The 19,994-nt window shown below is 41.4% G+C and overlaps 1 protein-coding gene across 1 annotated transcript; it reads left to right on the forward strand.

The window, feature by feature from the left end:
- Window positions 1-318: 318 nt before the first annotated feature.
- On the forward strand, window positions 319-18,421 carry RAD51C (RAD51 paralog C). Its single transcript, XM_062012288.1, has 9 exons — window positions 319-452; window positions 1,593-1,851; window positions 2,111-2,277; window positions 3,262-3,395; window positions 6,047-6,178; window positions 8,427-8,493; window positions 11,872-11,932; window positions 14,470-14,530; window positions 18,148-18,421. The coding sequence occupies exons 1-9, from the start codon at window positions 329-331 to the stop codon at window positions 18,247-18,249; spliced, it is 1,107 nt and encodes a 368-aa protein (XP_061868272.1). The 5' UTR covers window positions 319-328; the 3' UTR covers window positions 18,250-18,421.
- Window positions 18,422-19,994: the final 1,573 nt, after the last annotated feature.

The raw sequence follows: 19,994 nt of genomic DNA on the forward strand, positions 1-19,994 counted from the left end.
CGCACACAGCCTGGCCTCGGCGAGATGCAGCCTCAGAGAGCAAATGTCAGCGGGGACAAACGGGCAGAAACGCCCCTAAGGCCTGTCGGGTGCTTAGGCTTCTCTGGGCAGACTGCAGCGAGATGAACGCGGCCCCGCTCGTGGGCCAGACGCCGCCGCGACGGGCGGCAGCCGCAGCCCCGGCCCCGCGCAACGGCCTCGTCCCGCACCGGCCCCTCCCCGCGCGCCTCGCAGCCTCCGCCTCGCGCCCGCCGCGTGCGCAACGGCCGTCCCGCGCCTGCGTGGGGCGAGCGGCGCGCGCCGGCGGGGGCGGGGCTGCGGCGGTGCCATGGCGGGGCAGCGGGACCTGGGCGGCCTGCCGCTGGCCCCCGCGCTGCGGGCTCGCCTCGTCGCCGCCGGCTTCCAGACGGCGCAGGAGCTGCTGGAGACCGGCCCCTGCGGGCTGAGCAAAGGTACCGGCGAGGCGGCGCCCGGCGGCCCCTGTCCCCGCAGGCCCGTGTCCCCGCGGGCCGCCGGCCCACGTACCCTGCTCCCATCGCTAACCCGGCCTCGGGCAGGTCTGCCCCGCAGCCTTTCCCTCACCTCTTCCTGCCTGTGAAACTTTGGTAGCAGCTTATTAGCGAGAGCAGGCTTGAACAGGGTTTCGCTTACTTAAGTGGTTAATGCCTGTTAAGCAGCTTGGGCCTGATCCGCACTGAAGTGGCAAGTCCCCTGGGAAATGTCGCTGAGCCCCGAGGTGAGTCTAGAGAGACAGGCAAAGTAAGTACTGACAGGCTTTCACGAGTCTGAGATCCGTGTTATACTGAGTCCTAGATAGACATGAGATACAGAAAAAGAAAAACCAGAGTGTTCTGTCCCTCTCATTCCTCATCTTTCCCCTTTTGTGTTTTAAACAAAATAAACTTCTATGAAGTCAGAAAGTTACCATTTTTCAAGAAGCTAAAATAGAGTTGGCATGTCTGTTGTAAGAAGAGCATCATGATCCTGATGATCAGTAGTTTTAGTGTCTGTGATAATAGGTGGTAGTCGTTTTGCCCTGAAGATCGGAGTTAAGTTGGTAGATGGTAACAACGAGTGTGCATATGGATAGACAGACAGAAATATTTGCAATTATGCTGTTTTGTGGTCTGTTTTTCAAATGTAGAAATGATGCCTAAGGTGCTCAGCCCTAGGATACCCTGAGGATTTAAAGTAACATCAGTAGGTGTCATTGTCCCTCACTAGTCTGCACCCTGGCTTCTTTTCCAGGGCCTTATTTGCTTCTAATCAAATTTATACGACAGCCCATTCCGTGCAGAATAGTTGCCTCACCAGATCTCATCCACAACTATGATCTGCAGTTTTGGGGTTTTTATTTGCCAGATAGCTTAGTGTCTGAATGCAAGGCATCATTGCTCTGAGTTCTTTGGAAAGTCCAAAGTTCCAGAGCTGTTGGCAAGCTGCGTGCATCATTATACTAAAAGGATTAATATTTTTGTGTTATACTGTAGAGTGACCAGGTTCTGTCAAACAAGTGGAATTATCTCTTCATCCTTGAAATAAATCACTGCTTCTAAAAATAAGGTAGTGTTTCATGGTTTTGACTCTTCTAGAAATCGGAATCTCCAAAGAAGAGGCACTGGAAGCCTTACAGGTTGTGAGGCAGGAATGTCATGGGGATGCTGCAAGGACTGCAGGGGGATCAGGTGCCACCAGAAAGTGCACAGCACTGGAACTTCTGGAAGAAGAGCAAGCCCAGGGCTTCATCATCACCTTTTGTTCTGCACTAGACAATATTCTGGGCGGTGGTGTGCAACTAACAAAAATCACCGAGATCTGTGGAGCGCCTGGTGTTGGGAAAACACAGTTATGGTACTTTATTTTTAGATTACTTTGTGCAACCGAGAATCCCTTTTCTTTGTTTAATTTTGCTATGAAAAGAGTTACATTTTTTTTTTGTTGTGATTGCAATCTAATTCTTCTACAGCATTGTAAACATACAGCCTGATAATGGCTGTACTGTTTCTTGCTCCAGGTATTCCTCAGCAGAAATATCACTTTAGGAGGGATTATGTGGGGTGAGGGTGCTTTGTGATGTAAACCCTTATGTTTTCTCTGCTTCCCATGGCAGTATGCAGTTGGCAGTAGATGTACAGATCCCAGAATGCTTTGGAGGTGTAGCTGGAGAAGCTGTGTTTATCGATACTGAAGGAAGTTTTATGGTAGACAGAGTCGTGGATATTGCAACTGCCTGTGTGCAGCACTGCCAGCTTATTGCAGCAGCTCATCAAGAAGAAGGTGCGTTGCTAAGTCATTTCTTTCTGCCTAGCAGGCTCAGATCTGAGTGAAATGAGTGTCTCATAGGCTGCAGTTTTACAGTTGGAGGGTTTCAGCAGCAGTTCTAGCTGCCAGCCTTTTATTTCCACCTGCATGTGTCATACCCTGAACTGTGTCAGTATGTGGAGCCATGCTGCAGACTGAGCTAGTCTCCTTTAATTCTTTCTTTATATGACGTTTTGGAGGGTATTTAGGTATGTGGGGGTTTTTTTTGGCTTTTGCTTTTTTTTTTTAAATCACTTCAATGATCAAATGTACAGGAAAATTCAAACACAACTGTGTCAGCAAAACTGAGGGGCAATGTGAGGCAACATGGGGACAGGAAGAGCAGCTAGGGAAAGAGAAGCAGCATCGCAGGATTTCTTATCCAGTGTCTCTGTTGAAGCCTCATATTGTAATAGTGTCACTGGAATTCAGCCCAGTCCCAAAGTCAAGGTGGTCAGGTTGCATTTAATCAAGAGTTTTATTCTATAACTCATCAGTGTGTTGGGCATCCTGACACTACTTTTTTGTTACTCTTAGAGTATTTTATGCAGCAAAATTCCATCTGAACAGAGGTAAAGGGCAGCATGTTAAATGAGCTGCTGCCTGTACATTAAACAATGGAAGATGAATAGTTGCTGTTGTCCTCCGGTGGTGTTCTGCCTTGAAAATGATTTACTGGAAAAGTTCCTTTTTCAGATGTAAATTTTTCATTTTTGGAGCACTCCCTTGGAGGCTCTGGTGCATCTCTGTGCAAATGCTGAGATAGCATCTGCTCACCACCTTCTTGACTTTCCAGCCAGATGGAAGGCATGTTTCCCACACTCTTTACCTTGACTGTTTCTGTTTCTGGGGGTTTTGCTGTTGCTATATGTGGAAGGCAGAGTTTGGTAGAATGATGAAAGTAGCAATATGCTAGTACAGACTTCTGACTCATTTACTCGTCTGTTTATTTGTTCTCAGATCATCTAAAAGCTTTGGAGACTTTCTCTGTTGAAAGTATCCTTTCCCACATATATTACTTCCGTTGCTGTGACTATGTAGAGCTTCTTGCACAAGTCTACCTCCTCCCAGACTTTCTTTCAGAGCATTCAAAGGTAAGGGTTATTGCAGGCATGTCAGAAGGTATCATTCATCATCACACAAATTATTTTCAGGGATGTTCATCCGTTGAGGAAAGAGTAACATGAGTACCCCCTTGGTACCTCATCAGCTTGGCAGTCATCTGTTGGCTCATGCCAGAGTATAAATGTCAAGATTTCTGGCTTCTTTGCTTTTTCATTCACATCCCAATTGCTCTTGAGAGCAATTTGCTCTTGCTGCCCCTGCTGCCATCATCCAGAATCTCCACTCTGAGGTGAGGATGCTGGATCTGTGTTGTTGCATGTTGTTACATTTCTATAGGCCCTGATTCCTCACAAAACTGCTTGCCCCTGGGCCAGGGGCACGTGTGATGGCCACGATGCAGGAGATTCAGAATGGCCTAGTGCCATTTTTTTTTGTCCTAGAAGATCAGTGAGGACCAGAAGCATCCTGCACCGTCTTGGCATCCACAGAGTGACTCTTCTCCTTTCCAATATAACTTCTGTTGCTACAAGCAACCAGAGCCTGCAGCTTGGCTCTGGGGTGGACTGCTGCCAAAAAGTTTCCCAGCACCTCATGTCTTAGCAAAATGGTATTGTAAGGCAGATTTTCACCACCTCCCTTCCAGATTTCTAGATTCTGCATAGCAGATCACTCTCTAACAGGATTTGGGGAAGGTGACTTGTGCCTCATTCTAGCAGAGCACAAATCAGTGTTGTTTAGTTGGACTGTCTTTTGCTTATTATTTCCATGTTTGGAAGCTGTTTTGTTCTTCAAAGCGCAGATGGGAGTCTTACTTTTGCTTAGTGTAGTCTGGTATTTCCCTTTCTCTGCCAGGTACTAACGGTGCCCTGTTGTGTTTGCTCTTGTGGAAAGTACATGGCTTCATTAGCACAGTTACATTGGGCTGCAGTTCTCTGGTACCATCTGTGCTGATTATCTGCGCTTGGCCCGAAGCCTGAAATACTGAAGGTTGCAGGAGAACTGAAAGACCTTCTGGTGATTCCTTGGACAGGCTAGAAGTGACTTGACAGATTGCTCAGTGCAGTCCAGCTCTCATTAAAATTAGTCTAATCCCTCTGTGCAGACCTGAAGCTGAGACTGAGACCACAGGAAACCTCCAGGTTTTAGGGCTTTTTTTGAGAGAGATGTAGTTGTAGCGTATCATTTGGAAATATGAATTAGCTTGAGATCTTGTTAATAATATAACAAAGACCAATGATATGAAAAAGACTATGTTAGAATATATTCTTGTCATAATAAACCCAATTCTTCAAGGTCTTAAGAGAGACAAACTGACATGGAGAAGGCATGTGTTACCAAGCGTTCTGTATATAGCCTACTCTTGAATACTTCTAAGTCTACTTGTTTACTATTTTGTAACAAATATAACTAGGAGAAAATAAACTAGATTGCAGCCTACCTGCACATACTCATCTGGTAGGCAAGAATTTGCAGGAATGAGGAAACAGAAGAATATCTTCTTTTAGTTACAGCTCTTTAATCTTTTTTAAATTAAGACCTTTTTTTCAGTTAGAGACCCAAGTCCATTTCCCAGGCTGATGTTTGCTGCAGGCAAACAAGTGACTTCCAGTCACAAAGTGACTTCCCAGTAATGAAGTGAAATCAATAATACAGGAAATCAGTTTTCTTGTGTTGTTTCAAATATGTTATCTTGGGCATTAATGCAAGAACTTGTAGATACCTAGGATCTGAGTGACATCTGAACGTGCAGACACTGTAACACAATCCATCTCCCTTCTGTATTTCAGACAAACTTGGGTCATCAAAACAGCTACAACAAATGAAGTTAAAATAAATCGAAATCCCAGATTAATGTTTATATAGTGTCTTGAGGGTGATGAGGCAGCAGCAGCATTGTGCTCTAGCTTCGACTAATGATTTGCTACAAAAGAAAGTATTCAGCAAAGCAAACATCTTCAGGCAAGACAGATACTCAGCTCCATTGCATAGTGTCTGGAAGATCTTTAAGCGTTTGTTAAAGCCCATGTTTCTAAGGTACAGCCCTCATACAAGCCTTGGAATCAGATGTGTTACCTTAACAGTGACTCCAGAAAGGATGTATTCTAATTTTGGTTTGGATTTAATTTTTGAGGGAGAAGGTGAAATAAATCAGTGTTTGTGGAGAGTTGCTTGAAGTACAATTCTGATGTTTAATGACTTTTTTGTTTTCTCTCTTGCTTCTCTTCTGCAAGGCTTTAAATCCAGGTTTGTTATTTTGTATTCTCTACCAGGTGCTGCAGAGACAAGTCAGCTAGCTATGAGTGAGTTCTGGAACTGTAAGCAGTCAAAAGGGCAGCTCTCTGTTGATTTAACTAATGGGAGAGCATAGTGCAGCATTTTGTTTAAGGTAATGCAGCTGTGGTCTGCACTAGTATCTATACATAATGCAGTACTGCACTTAGTGTACTAGTGTGTTTGGAGCTTGAGGCTCTACCCCATCCTCTTGTGAAGTGCTGATTGTCTCATGTATATATATATACACAGAGACAATGGGTGTTATGGTGTCATGAACATCTGAGTATGGAATGACATTGACTCCACCTTATCCAGAACATTCCAGTGCCTTTAAAAAGAGGTCTTAACACTCTGTCATCTGATTGTAGGACAGTAATGGGACTTTTTCCTTTTCTTCTGCACGTAGGTCCGGCTGGTGGTGGTTGATGGAATTGCATTTCCTTTTCGGCATGACTTTGAGGACCTCTCCCTTCGAACAAGGCTTTTGAATGGCCTGGCACAACAGCTGATCATCATAGCAAACGATCATAAGTCTGCGGTGAGTGTGGCCGAGGTTTAAATCATAAAAAGGTCCTACTTTGGAATAAATACAGTACAAAGAATTAAGCAAATGAGATTCATGATTGTCTGTAAACAGCAAAATTAAAGTGCAAGCATGTCCCCTACATTCACCTTTGCCAGTGTGGTTAGTAAATATAGATGCATCACACAGGCATAACTGTTAAGGTGGAAAATTCCTGAACTTGGCAAAATAAGTGCAATTTGCATTAAAAGCATCCTGTGGATCATAATTAAATGGTAGCAGATTGACTTGTCATGCTGTTTCACATCATCTTGAATGATTTACTTGGACAAGGAACGCTTCTTTGGTGTCTTTTACCTACAAAGCACACTCTTTAAAACACGTCCAGGCATTCAGCAGTTCCAGCATCACTTTCCACTCTTCATTTAAAAATAACCTACTATCTTAGCGGAGGAACTGTTCTTGGGGAGGAAAACCACTTTATCTGCTAGTTTGGCTTGCTCCTTTGGCATCCGTGGGAGCCCATAGCTTCCTTCCTGGGCATTGTTTCTACATCGTTTACGCCAATATGGAGGCCAGCAAACCTGCACCTATAGCCAGCAGATGGCACTCAGAAGCTACATCTATCTGCTCCAGAAGTTGTTTTGGCAAGTCTTTTACAGCACTGAAAAGCCTTGTTCAGGAATTATAGCTTACAAAGCCTCAAAATGGTGCTTGTGCCTGTAACCATTTCCAGGTGACTTGCAACCTTGTCACCCACAACTCTCTTTGCGCAATTGGCTTTTGTTCCCAACTGCTAAAAATAAGCCTCCTCTTGTGCTTCCTCTGATAGCTGCAGGAAGGGAAAGAGCACAGCTCTGTGTTCTGCCTGGGTTAAGTGATTTGGTTTGCTGCTGAAAGCGTTACCTCTCTCTCTCTTGCCCTGACATGAATTATGAAGCTTCTTCCTGCTGGTGGGGGTACCAAGAGAGAAGAAGGTTATGTGGCTGCTTGATTTGCACAGCCTTCAGTCTACTGAGTGCTTTCACTCGTGAATTGGGTACCTGGTGACCTTGAACAGCAGCAGTTGTCATTGTACAGGATTTTTTTTTCCTTTTGGGGAACATATATAAGATTTCAATTGAACAAGTGAGCAGTTTAGTACAAACACTTTTGAAATAAACGCTTGCTAAAGAAGTGATCATTCACAGAGCTTAAGAAATGGTTCAGAGTGGTCCTCCTGTTAGTTTTTGAGTTAGCTCCATGTAGCTTATCATTCAGCTTGCATGCCAGAGACTGCTTGTTGGGCAGCAAAGATGTGCAGTCAAAATGCTCTAATATGGTAGGAAATAAGCTCCTCTAAAGCTGAACTCAGGTTGTGCTAGCATGCCCTTCTCCAGCAGTAATATGGGGAGCCCCTTTGGGGCTGTTACCAGCTCTGTAATGAGTTACTCCTCTGAAATATGCAGCATGTCTTGGGGCTTCCAGCTATGTAAATGTTTTGCTTGTGCTCCCCGTGCTCAGTGGAATTGCTTCTCTAGCAAGAACCGTGCAAGCATGTCAAACAAGGAAAACTCGGGTTTAAGATAGGTATATTTTTTTAATTTTTCATTTTTAATGAACTTTGCAATTAATATGCCTGGCTCTTTCTGTCTCACCCACCCCCACTTCTACCAGGGATCTAACCTAGACTGTCTGTGAACCTCCTACGAGTGATTCGTGCTGCGAAAACACTCCCCCGCTCTGTCTGTTCACTTTCATTCTGCTTTGTATTGTACCCACTTGCGCGTTTTTAGACTACAAGGTGCAGAAATTCTGTTAATCACTAGGCTTATACATGTTTTGAGCAGCATCACCAAGTTCATTTATGCCACAGTGACTGAAATCTATCTCTTCATAAAGGACTAGTACAAATCATGTGCCTCTAAATACAGATCCAAAGAATATTTGGTACAAATACTGTGGAATATAGGAGTTGCGTAGAGTTTGCATCCCCTGGGAAGGGAGAAATTTACCTTTCTTTGAAGTCTTGAATAGAATAAATCTGCCTCCTAAGCAAACTGAAATCAACATTTTGCAGGATCCTCTTCTTTGGTTCTCTCTGAGGAAAGGTGAGGCACCTTTCCAGTTTCTTCTTGTTAACACGAACGCTTCATTACAGTAGGCAAGAGTTCTGCTTGAGTAACTTGATAAAAGCTTTTTGAAGAATCCCTCTCTTACCTCCCACCAGTATGCTACTTTTTTGGCGATTTTCTTGTATGTTTTCTTTTGTTTCCTTTTTTAGGTAGTTCTGACAAACCAAATGACAACAAGGATTGGACAAAGCCAGTCAATGTTAGTACCTGCTTTAGGTAAGTGTGAGTTGAAAACTGAGTTAAACTCCAAATATATGACTTCCTTTCTTTCAGCATCATGTTCAAAGCAAATGAAATTGCTGAATTTCTGCAGTGTAGCAGAATCCATGGTGAAAATATTAGACTCATCTGGAACTGCTGGCATTGCAGAACTCTCCAGTGGTCCTTATCTATAGATGTCAGCCTTGTGGTTATGACTAGCAGCTATCATGTTTTATTGTAAGCCCAAACACAGTGTGCAGATTAGAATCCTGGTTAGAGTGATGAAAAGGGGTTACAAGTATTTTTTAAAGTCATGACATTTTCAGATTGCAGAAACTCACATGTTGACAATGGTGTTGGATTTTTTTTTTCCTTTTTAAACCAAAATTTTTAATAGTAAACTTGATATTAGCTCTATCAATCTTCCTTATGATGACTGAATCACCCTTTCTAGAGAAGCATTAGGTACTAAGAACTCTGTGAGTGACTAGGTTTTTAGACGTGCAGCTTTCCCCTGAGGATCTTAGGCTGCAGAACTACCTCTATTGCAGCTGTGGCTGTGTCAGCTAAGGAGGCCACTACCCTTGCTGGAGGTCACTGCTGCATCCTGTATGCTGGCTGAGCTGTTTATGTGATTGCTTCCCAATCCATTTCTGCCAAAAGTGGGCCAGGTAATCTTGAGCTATTTAAATGATAAGTAAAACTCTGATAAGTCAGGCAGTTGAGACTAAAATTGGCTAGTTAATGCTCATGCAAAAAATGCAGGGATGGACCTGGGGGCTGTAAACCTTGAGCAGGAATGTGGTGGTGAACAGATTAAAGCACTAACAGAAGAACACAACTTAATGGTTGCACACCTCAAATTATGCTGTAATTCCCTAAATTCCCTGAGAATCATTCACTGCCTCTCTAAAAGAGTTTAAATTGTTTAATTTGCTATTATACTCAAACACATTCCATTAATTATTTGCAAAGGCATTTCATATTTGCTGCATAGCTGCAACTCCCTACCCATTGCTTGCTATGGTTATGATGTAGACGGGAGTTCCATGTGGGATCCTCAGCTACAGCCTGCCATAGTGAGTTTAAGTGGTTTTACAGGCTGCTTCATTTTGCCCTGTAATGAGCAGAGTACCTTGTAAAAACTCTTCTGCTGTGGTCACAGGGGAATAGAGCAATTCTTCTCAAGTAGAGATTTTGACAAATTAAGAAAAAGCTCAATGTTTAAATCTTATTCCAGGTTGTAACTTACGATGCACTTAAAGGGCACAAAGTCTCTGTCCACAGCTTCAGTTTCTGTGAACTAAGTAATGATTCCCTTGTTCTGAGGGGGAGGGAGAAGAAGGGGACAGTACAAAGGCAAAGATGTTCTCAGTGTCTGTACAGGCATTGAACCATTTGGCACAGATGTAAGATAAAAGGAACAAATACAGACCTTCTCCTTCGGGAATGTGAAGAATGTGGAAGTTTGAGCTGTGCATATAGATAAAGATCCAGCTCCAGTATCTGACCTTTTTTGTTGTTTTTGCCTCTTGCTCTTTGATGTATTATTTTTGGCAGCCTTTCTGTCTACAAACTCAATTAAAGTTAATAGATTCTGTCCTTTTTCAATAGCCAGTGTTGTTTGAGATCTGTTGTGTTTACTGAGTCATAAGGACAGTCAAGAATGTGAAGAGATTCAGAGTTATAATTCAAAGACACTATGTATTGTCTTGCAAATATTTTCTTTCACAAACATTGAAGTTGACAGAACCCCATATTGACCATAAACTCTCCCAGACTGTATTGATAAATACAATAGTATTGTTAAATTGAGTACTGTGTATTCTTGCAAAAACAAAACTTGGTACCTGTTGGTAAAATATTTAAGCTAAGAGATATCCCTCTCATCCTAAACAGCAATATCTCAAGTTGAGCATTTCAGAGTGGTACAAAGCTGTTTTCATTTTTATGTGAATTTATTCCATAGACTCCATGCAAGTATTGAGCTGGTGGATTACAGGGTGATTTTTACGACTCACTCTGGAGGGATGCTATTTCAATAGTATTATGGTAAAGGCTAAAGAACCTCTTGCTCCTCCATGGTTGGTTGTAACCAATGGAACTATTGAGGGAGGGGTCAGAAGCAAATCTCCAAATAAAATCAATCAGTTGCCTCACCTAAATATTTTTTTTCTCCATTGATTAGTTCTCCATTGATTAGTAAGTCTTAGAAACATCCTCTTCTTAAGATTTCACAAGAGCATTAAATTCTTACTCAGCTTACTAGCAGAATGAAAGTTGTTAATTATGGGAAGGAAAAAAAAAGTCACAGATGCTGCAAGGTATTAAGTCAAGAGCTTTATGAAGGGGAGAGCTTTCTTTCTCACTAGTGAAAGCTAAGCTGGGTGTTCCTAGACATTTCTACTGGATATATTTAGAAAGGAGGTCAAATATTAATCTGCAGCCAGTTTAAGTCAGAAGTATCTCATTTTACAGTAGCATTTTTCTCTCGTATTCAATACAGTTGGAAACATTCTGGTGTGGAATCTGTACTCCTTGTAAAATGTGTTTTGATCTCTGGCTTAAAAGCATATCTGATAGCCAAAATCTTTAATCTCAACTTAGATGTAGTGGAGCAAGGTCTGGCAAGATACCTACAGGGCCTATGTCTTCATTACAGCTGAATCATTTTATTTCTTCTATCTGCTCTAATGAATACCAGAGCACATGTGGCATATGGAGCAGGTGACATAGAGACCACCAAGTGATTCAGAAGTTACAGGACTGTGTGCAGGCGAATAGGAGAGGTTTACAGCACTTAACCAAAGTGATCCTTTTGAAATGCAGACCGCCCCTTGCTTTTGGTTGTGTTCTTTTGCTTTTTGCTGTCAGAAGCAGAAAACTCTTTCAGAGGCCCTTAATACTTTAATAATCATTGATTTTCTCCCAAAGCTTGTATCCCAAAGGGAGTGATGGTTGCTCATAATTATGCCTGAGAGACAGAATATTGCAATTTTGAAGTATGATTTAGACATACCCACCAGACTTATTCCATAGTAATTAGAAAAAATCTTTTCTTCATGCTGCCTCTGTTTTCAAGACCTGTGTAGTACCTGACCTTTATTAGGTATATATAAAAATCTTTCTACAAATATGAAAGTATTGCATCAAGCTTTCTGTGAAACACACTGTGAGTACAGAGGTTATTCCTTGTCTCAGTATATTTGATAAATTAGTTGTGAAGTCCTTGCACGTATGGAAAAGATGTGATTCATTACTGCAGGAAAGGTATGTATGTTTTAATCATAGTGGGTGTTTTTGAAGACTGGTCTAATTTCAGTTCAGTTTACTGATGCTGCTGCTGCTGTTACAAGAGATAAGTAAAATGGCCTGTCATTTTGTGTCACTCAGGGGAAAGCTGGGGACATGCTGCTACGGTCCGGTTAATCTTTCACTGGGACAACAGACAGAGGTAAGTGAAAATGTAGGCCAGTAAAGTACATAATAATACTGACAAGTGTGACATTTGAGAATCTTCGTTCAGACTGGTCCTACTGTGCAAGCAGGGATTTAAATTTGACTTCTGGCCTTGGACTGCCGTGTCCCAGGCTGTCGAGGCTCAAGAAAAGGTTTCTAGTTCAGCCTCAGACAGCGTGGGCTGAGCTGTCATGTTCCTCCTCCTCCTCAGCATGGTCAGCTTGCTGCAGTGCTGTACCTTCTCTCTGACTGGATGCCATGTCACAGTAAAATATAATATCCTAGTGATAGCTGCTCAGATACAAGAATTTAGGATCTGGTGGCTAAGTAGAATTCTGTCTTTATTATCTGCATTTTGTAAGAGAGTAAAATATTTTTCCTTCAGTCTTTTAGGCCCCAGTCATCAAAAAGCCAAAGATGGCTTTCTGCCTAAATAGTGATCCTCAGGGCAGACTGTAGGCTTACTGACCTCTGAGGATCAGTGGCAGTATTGGACCTTTCTGCTTTTGAATACAACAGGATGGTCCCACAAAACTGGACAGCTAGGTACCAGGTTACAATGACTTGCAGAGAAGGTAGAAAGAGCTGCATTTACTTGCAATGCGGAGCTCACTTATGAAGGATGATTTTAGAAGCCTAAAGGAATGAGCATGAGCTTTCTAAAAACAGTACCAAGTTCTGTCTGTTGCAATGAGATCTTTTCCATTTCCTGCTTCTTTTTTCCCCTCTTCACTATACTGCAAGCTCATTTCTCTTTCCTGGTCGGTTAAATTTGTCTTGTATATAGTATCACAATGCAGCAGCTTGAGATTACAAAGCCTTGCTTCAACTCTGTAGTCTTCTGTAAACAGGGAAGAAAAATGCTACTGGAATGTTGTCATGTGTAGTTTTGCTTGTTACACTTGTAAGAGAAATGCAGTGACACTTTCTCATGGAGTTTTGTTTTTTCAATTCTAAGTTTGGAGGCAATGCAGAATGATTACAGCAAGCTGTTTAATTTGGAATTAAATTAACATCACTGATTAGTTAACAGCCTTTATAAGACACAAGTTGCATCAACATAATGATTGCAGAGTGAACAAAAGTTAATTTTATGTATCAAAAGTAAAGAGCTTTTTCTTCTGCAACACAGCTAGGAAGGTTGGGGATACAAATGTGGTTTCCTTTACTGTTCTAAATGCACAGCTGATACAGAGCAGGGCCTGTAGCAATTCCGATTACAACTGCCTGTCTGTAAAAGGCAAAAATAGCTGGATTCTGCGGTGCTTCTGCATGAACTGCCTACACCTGATGACCCATTGTGGTTTTGCTCTGCTTTTTACATGAGGTTTTTGAGGCACAAAGACAATCATTGGAAAATCCATTTGCCTTTTTAAATTTTGCACTGGCCAAAGACGATACCTGTCTCATTCTTTCTGTCTGCTACTGAAATGTCAGAGCTTAATTACAAGGGTTCTCATTGCTGTGAGGCAAGATCCTGTTGAGTCAGAGGCAGGCAGCAGAGCTCCAGCTGAGCACTTGTAAAAGCATGGCTTGTGCAGGTTCAGATTTAGGCTATTTTGTAAAGTATAACCCACCACTTAAAATGTTCTGAGGAATTCCCTTTGTAGCTAATATGAAGTGGCAGTGTTCCTCAGGCTGTAATTACGTGCTCTGTAACGGAATGGCACCTCAGGGAGGAAAAAAACCCCAAAAATAATTAACAGGATCTCTGGCACAGTATCCTGGTACAGACAGCAGAACACTTTCTATATTGGCTTTAGTGCTAGTTTTGGAGAGGTGGGCATGGTGCAGAGTAGCAGCCTGGGGACCGTTTGAAAAATCCCTTGCTTTTGAGCTGCTTTACAATCTTCTGTCTATATTATACAAGCACCTATTGGGCTCAGCGCTGTATACACAGAAATCAAGATGCATTGCTTAGTGTCTAAAAGCAGAAAATCAACAAAGTGTTAGAGGAGAAATACAAGAGAAACGATTTTCTCAAGGTTATGCTGCATGTCAGTGGCAAGGTCGGGCTTAGAAATAGAACATCATCTTCTCTTTCTCCATCCGCTAGGTTGTATTGACAGGCTTGCAAAATCTCTACAAAGAAAACTCCCTAGAAGTATTGGAATTCTTGAGGGTATCTCCCAGCTTCGAAAGGTCAATGAACAAATGACTGCTTAATGGAGTAGGAAAGAGCTGTGCTCAAAACCCTTTTTGTTTGAATTTAAGAAAGTGGCATTTGGAATTCATGTGTAATGACTATAGTTCAAAAAATGTGATCAAGTACTGGGATGAAACAAGGCTAATTAATGATTTGCTCTTTCTAGAAGGTCTGTGTGGTGTTTTAGCTGACAGGACAAAGAAGGATGGGAATTTGGCATCCTCAGTTTAAGTGACCTATAGGAAAACAAGTACATGAGAATTCCACTGGTGACCTATTCCATGAATGTGAGAAAACTTGGGTCTGATCATTTGGCTGCTTGGAATTTTTCTTAGTGTAATCATAATTATCTGTTGTGTTTGTTTGTTTGTTTGTTTTTTAACCAGGCTGGCAACACTGTACAAATCACCAAGTCAGAAGGAGTCAACCATACCATATCACATTACAGTGAGTATTGGTCTGGGGATGGAGACACGGAGATGGGAACAAATTGTTAGCTGTAAAGGAATTTTCAGACACACAAATTTGAGAATGATGTTTGACTTCTTAGTGTTGCCTTGCAGTTGCCTTCTCAATATAAGCAGTAATACTGGGATGTCTCCAGGTTTACAAATATTTTGCACCTTTTCTCTTTAGAAAAATGACCCAGCATGTTAGTTCTCTTAGAGTTAAAACATTTTGATTTCCAGATCAAATCTACAGGCAGCCTGTCCCCATCTGTTCTTGTGTTAGTACTGCTTATTTTATCTGCCCTTGATATTAACTTTTGGCCCAAGTGCAATTACAGAGAACAATCATGCATTCTCTGAGCCTTCATTTTGGGAGACTTGAACAAGCCAAGCTGTTTTCTCCCTTGTCAGGTAGGTTGCTGTTTCCCAAGTGGCTCTTCTGGGCATCTGTTCCAGTTATCTTTTTAGGACAAGGGTGACCAGACTCATACATGGTATTCCAGAGGTCTCACCAGTGCTTTGTGCCATACATATTTCCATATCTCTAAGTGCATTGCCTGATATAACTTGGGCTGTATTTATCTTTTCCATGGTTCTATCCTACCAGTGACCCTATGACCAGCCAGTGTATACAGATTTTTCTCTTCTGTCACTATCGTATGAGGAGCTTCCAGCTTATGGCTGGAGTCCTTATTCATCCCTAGTTAAATCCTGTGACTATTTCCTTTTGTGGAGTGCTTAGATACATATTAATGAGAATAGATACTGTCTAAGCTGTATTTAGGCTTAAAAAAAGCCTACCACTCGACTCTTCTATCTTCAAATGTCAGATACATAGGTACATGCCATAACTATTTGCTATGTGTCCTCATGGAAACACGTTGCCATAGCATTTCCTGCAGATTTTAATGCTCTCTTAAGATGAGATCTTCAAACTATTGAACAGAAATCAGTTTTGGGGTGGTTTTTTTCACTCCTGAATGTATTTACCTGGACAGAAAAAATAGATATATTCTTAGTTCTGTAAAGACAGGAAGGGTAAGTCCCAACCTTGGGACTACATCCCAAGGTTGTTTGGATCATGTGATGGCATTGTGCAGCCCTTTCTCAACAGCTGACAAACAGATGGATTTTATCTTGGACAGTTTAATTGCCTTTTCTGTTCAGTTTTGTAGGCTATGCTCTCTCCTTCTGTATGAGTGCACACAATCTTGAAATACAGTTGAGAGCATATCCTAATCAAAGATTAGTTAAAACTTAAGATTATCCCTGTGGTTTTTTTTCCCTTAATCCTGTTGAGCTGCTTCAGCAGATGGTTTCTGTAAGTAAAAAATGTATTACCCCTGTTTCTTTCATGAAATTCAGGTCTGATGGTAACAGTCTGCTGTCGTCATTTCTTATTCCCATCTCTGTAGTTAAACTGGAAGATGTAAATACATGTTCAGTGTTTCCAAATCTAGCACATCTATGTATAACCACCATACAAAAAAGATCATTTAAAAAATTACTTCCACAAGCAGTAGATCCTCGAAGATGTTTAGGCTTATGCAAATTAGATACTTTGGTACCATTGGCAAACTGGCTGTTCAGTGCCTGTAAGCCGAAGGAGAAGTGTGTAACTTGGTGACTGAGCTCTAGTACTTTTTCAGCTGTGTCCCTTCCAGCATGCTGGCAAGTCAGTCAGCATTCTGAGCAAGTGTGGAAGCTGTGCAACACCTAGCAAATCAAATAGTTTCTTTCACAGGCTGATAAGGATTCATTCTTAAATGCAGAGTATAGAAATGTAAATGGATTTATACATGAGGCAGTAAGTAGATCATCTATTCACCTACATTTCTCAGGTAGTGAAACCTCATCATTTCATCAAGAAAGACAGAGACCCAGGACCTATATTCTGGGTAGAAATTGTCAATATTTCCCTGAACTATGGAGGGTCTGCCAGACTAGCAATGAGAATACTGCTCCAGTAATAAAGCCATCAACTTTTGTCAGCCTCGATGCAGTCTGTAAATGCCAGAAAATACTAAAGAACAGTTCAAAATAACCATGGACTCTGAGCTTTGTAGGTCCTTGGTTCCATTAGCCATGTTCTTGCCATCTAAAAAGCACTAACAAACTTCACAAATATACACAGAATTCTTGGACTTTCAAGGTGCTATGCCCAGAAGGTACATGCTTTTAACTAAATGCAAAATATCCACACTAAGCAGCCTACTTTATCATGTTCTGGCCTTTATAACCATTGGAATGCTTTTGCTGGGAGTCTAGCACAGTGGATTAAGTGGATTCTTGGCTAGAGCTCCACCTTTGTGCCTAAGGGAAATGGCAGAGATTAGATGCAAGCAGCAGTGAAACACTAAACTTGAAGATTCCTCATTAGGCTATTTAGAATAACACTTGAGTTGCTTAGAATAGCAAAGGGACTGCACAAGTTCTGTCCTTGTGGCACCTCTTGCTGTTTGTTCCTTTAAAAACATAGCAGGCTGTGTGAGGTGAGGCATTTAGAAATAGAAATAGAGAGATGGGAGACTTAAGCAAAACGTTTTGATTGGGTTTTGTTTTGGATTGATCTTGGTGTGGGACACACTGGCATTTTAGAAGTCACGTGTCTGTTAGTAATTCTACTCGCTTTTTCACACTGCACCAACCTAAAATGTCAGCTTTCCCAAAATGTTCTCATCCCCACATTGTCTCTACCTGAGCATTTAGGATTCCCAAAGCAGTTTCTTCTTCTGGTTAACCCCTTTTCCTCAAGTCTGCAATGCAGTGAGAGTCTTCACTGAGTTGTCAGCAGTGCTCCCTGCACAGCATTTGTCTGGAGGTGGGTAGACAGACAGTTGAAAGCTTCACATAACATCTCAGTATCTCTCTCTGCACTGATGACATGTTTAACTAAATGATTTTCCACATCTTTCATATTTTAAAATCTTTTTAAATGAGCTGCAGTAACAAGAAATACAAATGGTACTAAGCCAGATAGATCACTTTAAGCTCTCTCCTGAGTACCAACATCTAGTTTTCACCTCTACGTTTAGTTTTTGGCAGTTAAAGGTTGTCATTCCATTGTGTCCCATAAATTACTATGCTGGGACAGTCTTTGCAGTCTGGAAGCTGATTCAGATATGGTGTTCTCTTACAATGTCTCATTGATGTTTTCAGTACATTAAGTAGCTCCATGAAATAAAAATATCCTAGGTTTTAGAAACTCAGAGTTTTGTTTCTGAAAGTGACTGAGGCAATCTCCCTGCTTCTGTGGCAGCTTCAGCAAGGGCTGAAGGATCTGGCTTTTAATGTATTTAAATAGGCAACCTAAGTTGATTTACAGACAAGCAGTGCTTCATAGCCATAGGGGTTATTAGTAGTGAAATGAAAATGATAGTCTGGTTGTTGGAAATAAAATACCTTTAAAAAAAGAAAATGAGGAGACAGAGTTATTAGTTGGCACATGTGTTGAAAACCTTGCAGTTCTGAGCTTATCCTGGTCTATAAATGTGCTCCAGCCGCTCATCTAAAATAAATTACAGCATCATATCTTATTCTGATCTTCTGGGAACTAATTACTCATGCTTTATATCCATAGAAGTGTTATCACATGATTTTGCTTATATGTTACAGTCTCATGGCTTCCGAGATGTGCAGCCTCCAGCTGTCACTCAAAATTCAGAAGATACTGAAATGAACCCTCGCAAACGACCACGGAGAGAAGAGGAAAAGTAACAATCATTCAAAAGTTGAATGTTAATAAGTGTGTGCTACAGAAGAACAAGTTGCATAGTGAACATGCAGCCAAAGTAGCCTGAGAGACTTTAACTTCAGTTCCTGCTCTGGACATTACTTTAACATTAAGACTGCAATATGCAAATTCCTGTCACAGGAGGTTCCTTTGTGTATGGCATAGTTTTACTTTTGTAATAAAATGTTTTCTGTAACAAGAGGCTTCAGCTTTTTGGGGGGAGATAGAGAACACAATTTCTTCTACTCTGTGTAAACAACGCCAATGAAATGCAAGCATCCAGTACAGTACATTTAATGACACAGGTCTTGATCACTCATCTGTTTTTTTGAGTATCTGAATTTTAACAAGGTTTCATGCAGCTACCTGCAGACGTGCCTCAGACCAGGGCAGAAGGCAGTGGAGCCGCTGCTGAATGCTTTAAGATAAATACATGGCTAAAAGATGCTCTGCCAGATTGGGGTGTTAGCTCTTACCTGCTGCAAAGTCCTTGATCAAGGACATTCAAAGCACTGTTTTGAACTTCTCATTTATCTTGTAGTGGTAACAATAAAGATGAAAGACTAGATCTGAAGGACAAAAGATTTAATCCAGCATGGTAGTTTTATGTTCTTGTCTTAGTAAGGGAGAATATTATACCATCACTCAGGCTTGAACCACTTTGCTGCATAGCTGGTACCTTCCATGTTTTACCAAAGCAGAATGGGATTCTGCAAGCAGATCGGTTTTGTTTGTAGCTTAATAAAGACGAAACTCAAGATTCTTAGACACCAGCAATACATTAGCAGCTCCAGAATCTAGATGAAATGAAATAATGAATGTACACTGAAAATACAGCAGGCTTTGTTCTCTTTTATTACGAGAAAACAAATCGATATGATCATTAGAGGAGAAGAAAGGTACTGCAGTGCAAAATAGTAATTACTTCAATTATGTGAAGTGTTTGTCTGAACACACGCACACATATGACCCCTTTCTGGCATAGTGCTTGATAACGTTATAGCTGAGGAAACTCAGCCAGCAGGCTAAATGCAGAATTCAAGTCGTGGGAGTCACTATCTTTAATTTTTAATTTAGTAACACTAAACTGACTTTGCCTTGAAACAAAATTCAGTGCTGAATCTGAGTCACAAAACCTCTCCATTCGAAAAGCTGCAAAAAAAAAAAGTGACAGTTTTTTGGATATTGTGGCGTTTAGATATAAATTATGTAATAAAGCATTAAAAGGAAAAGTATTCAATTGCCATGCAGCAAACTGGGCTGTCTCAAAACTGAAAAACTGTGAGTCAGGGAGAAACTCCCAAGCAAGCATGACAGAGAGGAGGAAAGGCAGCGGGATTTGTGACTCAGACAAACATTTCAATGCAGGAGACACAGGCAAACAAAAGGATCCTACCGCATGTGATGTCAGCAAGCAAACGCTCCACTTGGGAATAATAGCTTCCTACGTATTGCAGCGCCAGAGGAGGGGGGAGCTAGCACAGAACACATGCCTACGTAGCCATAAGGAAAACCATCCATTAAGGACGGTGTAGCAGTATTTTAAGAAGCACTGCTCGTTGCTAGTGATATCTGCTATCTAATGTGTTTGGTATTTATGGAAAAATCCATTCCTCTCCATTTATTGTGTTCTGATTTAATACCCTCAACACGTTCTTCCATGTGCCAGGAGGGTAAGGACATGTGTCCAGTACACTATTCATTTCAGCTGACTGTGGGTTTTATTTTG

The sequence above is a fragment of the Colius striatus genome, chromosome 20 (genome assembly GCF_028858725.1).
Source record: "Colius striatus isolate bColStr4 chromosome 20, bColStr4.1.hap1, whole genome shotgun sequence".
NCBI lineage: Eukaryota > Metazoa > Chordata > Aves > Coliiformes > Coliidae > Colius > Colius striatus.

Excerpts from the sequence above, each read along its gene's own strand:
- RAD51C (XM_062012288.1), top strand. The coding sequence starts at position 329 with ATGGCGGGGCAGCGGGACCTGGGCGGCCTGCCGCTGGCCCCCGCGCTG. Across the intron at positions 453-1,592 it reads CCCCTGCGGGCTGAGCAAAG|AAATCGGAATCTCCAAAGAA; the intron begins GTACCGGCGAGG and ends TGACTCTTCTAG. Across the intron at positions 3,396-6,046 it reads TTCTTTCAGAGCATTCAAAG|GTCCGGCTGGTGGTGGTTGA; the intron begins GTAAGGGTTATT and ends TTCTGCACGTAG.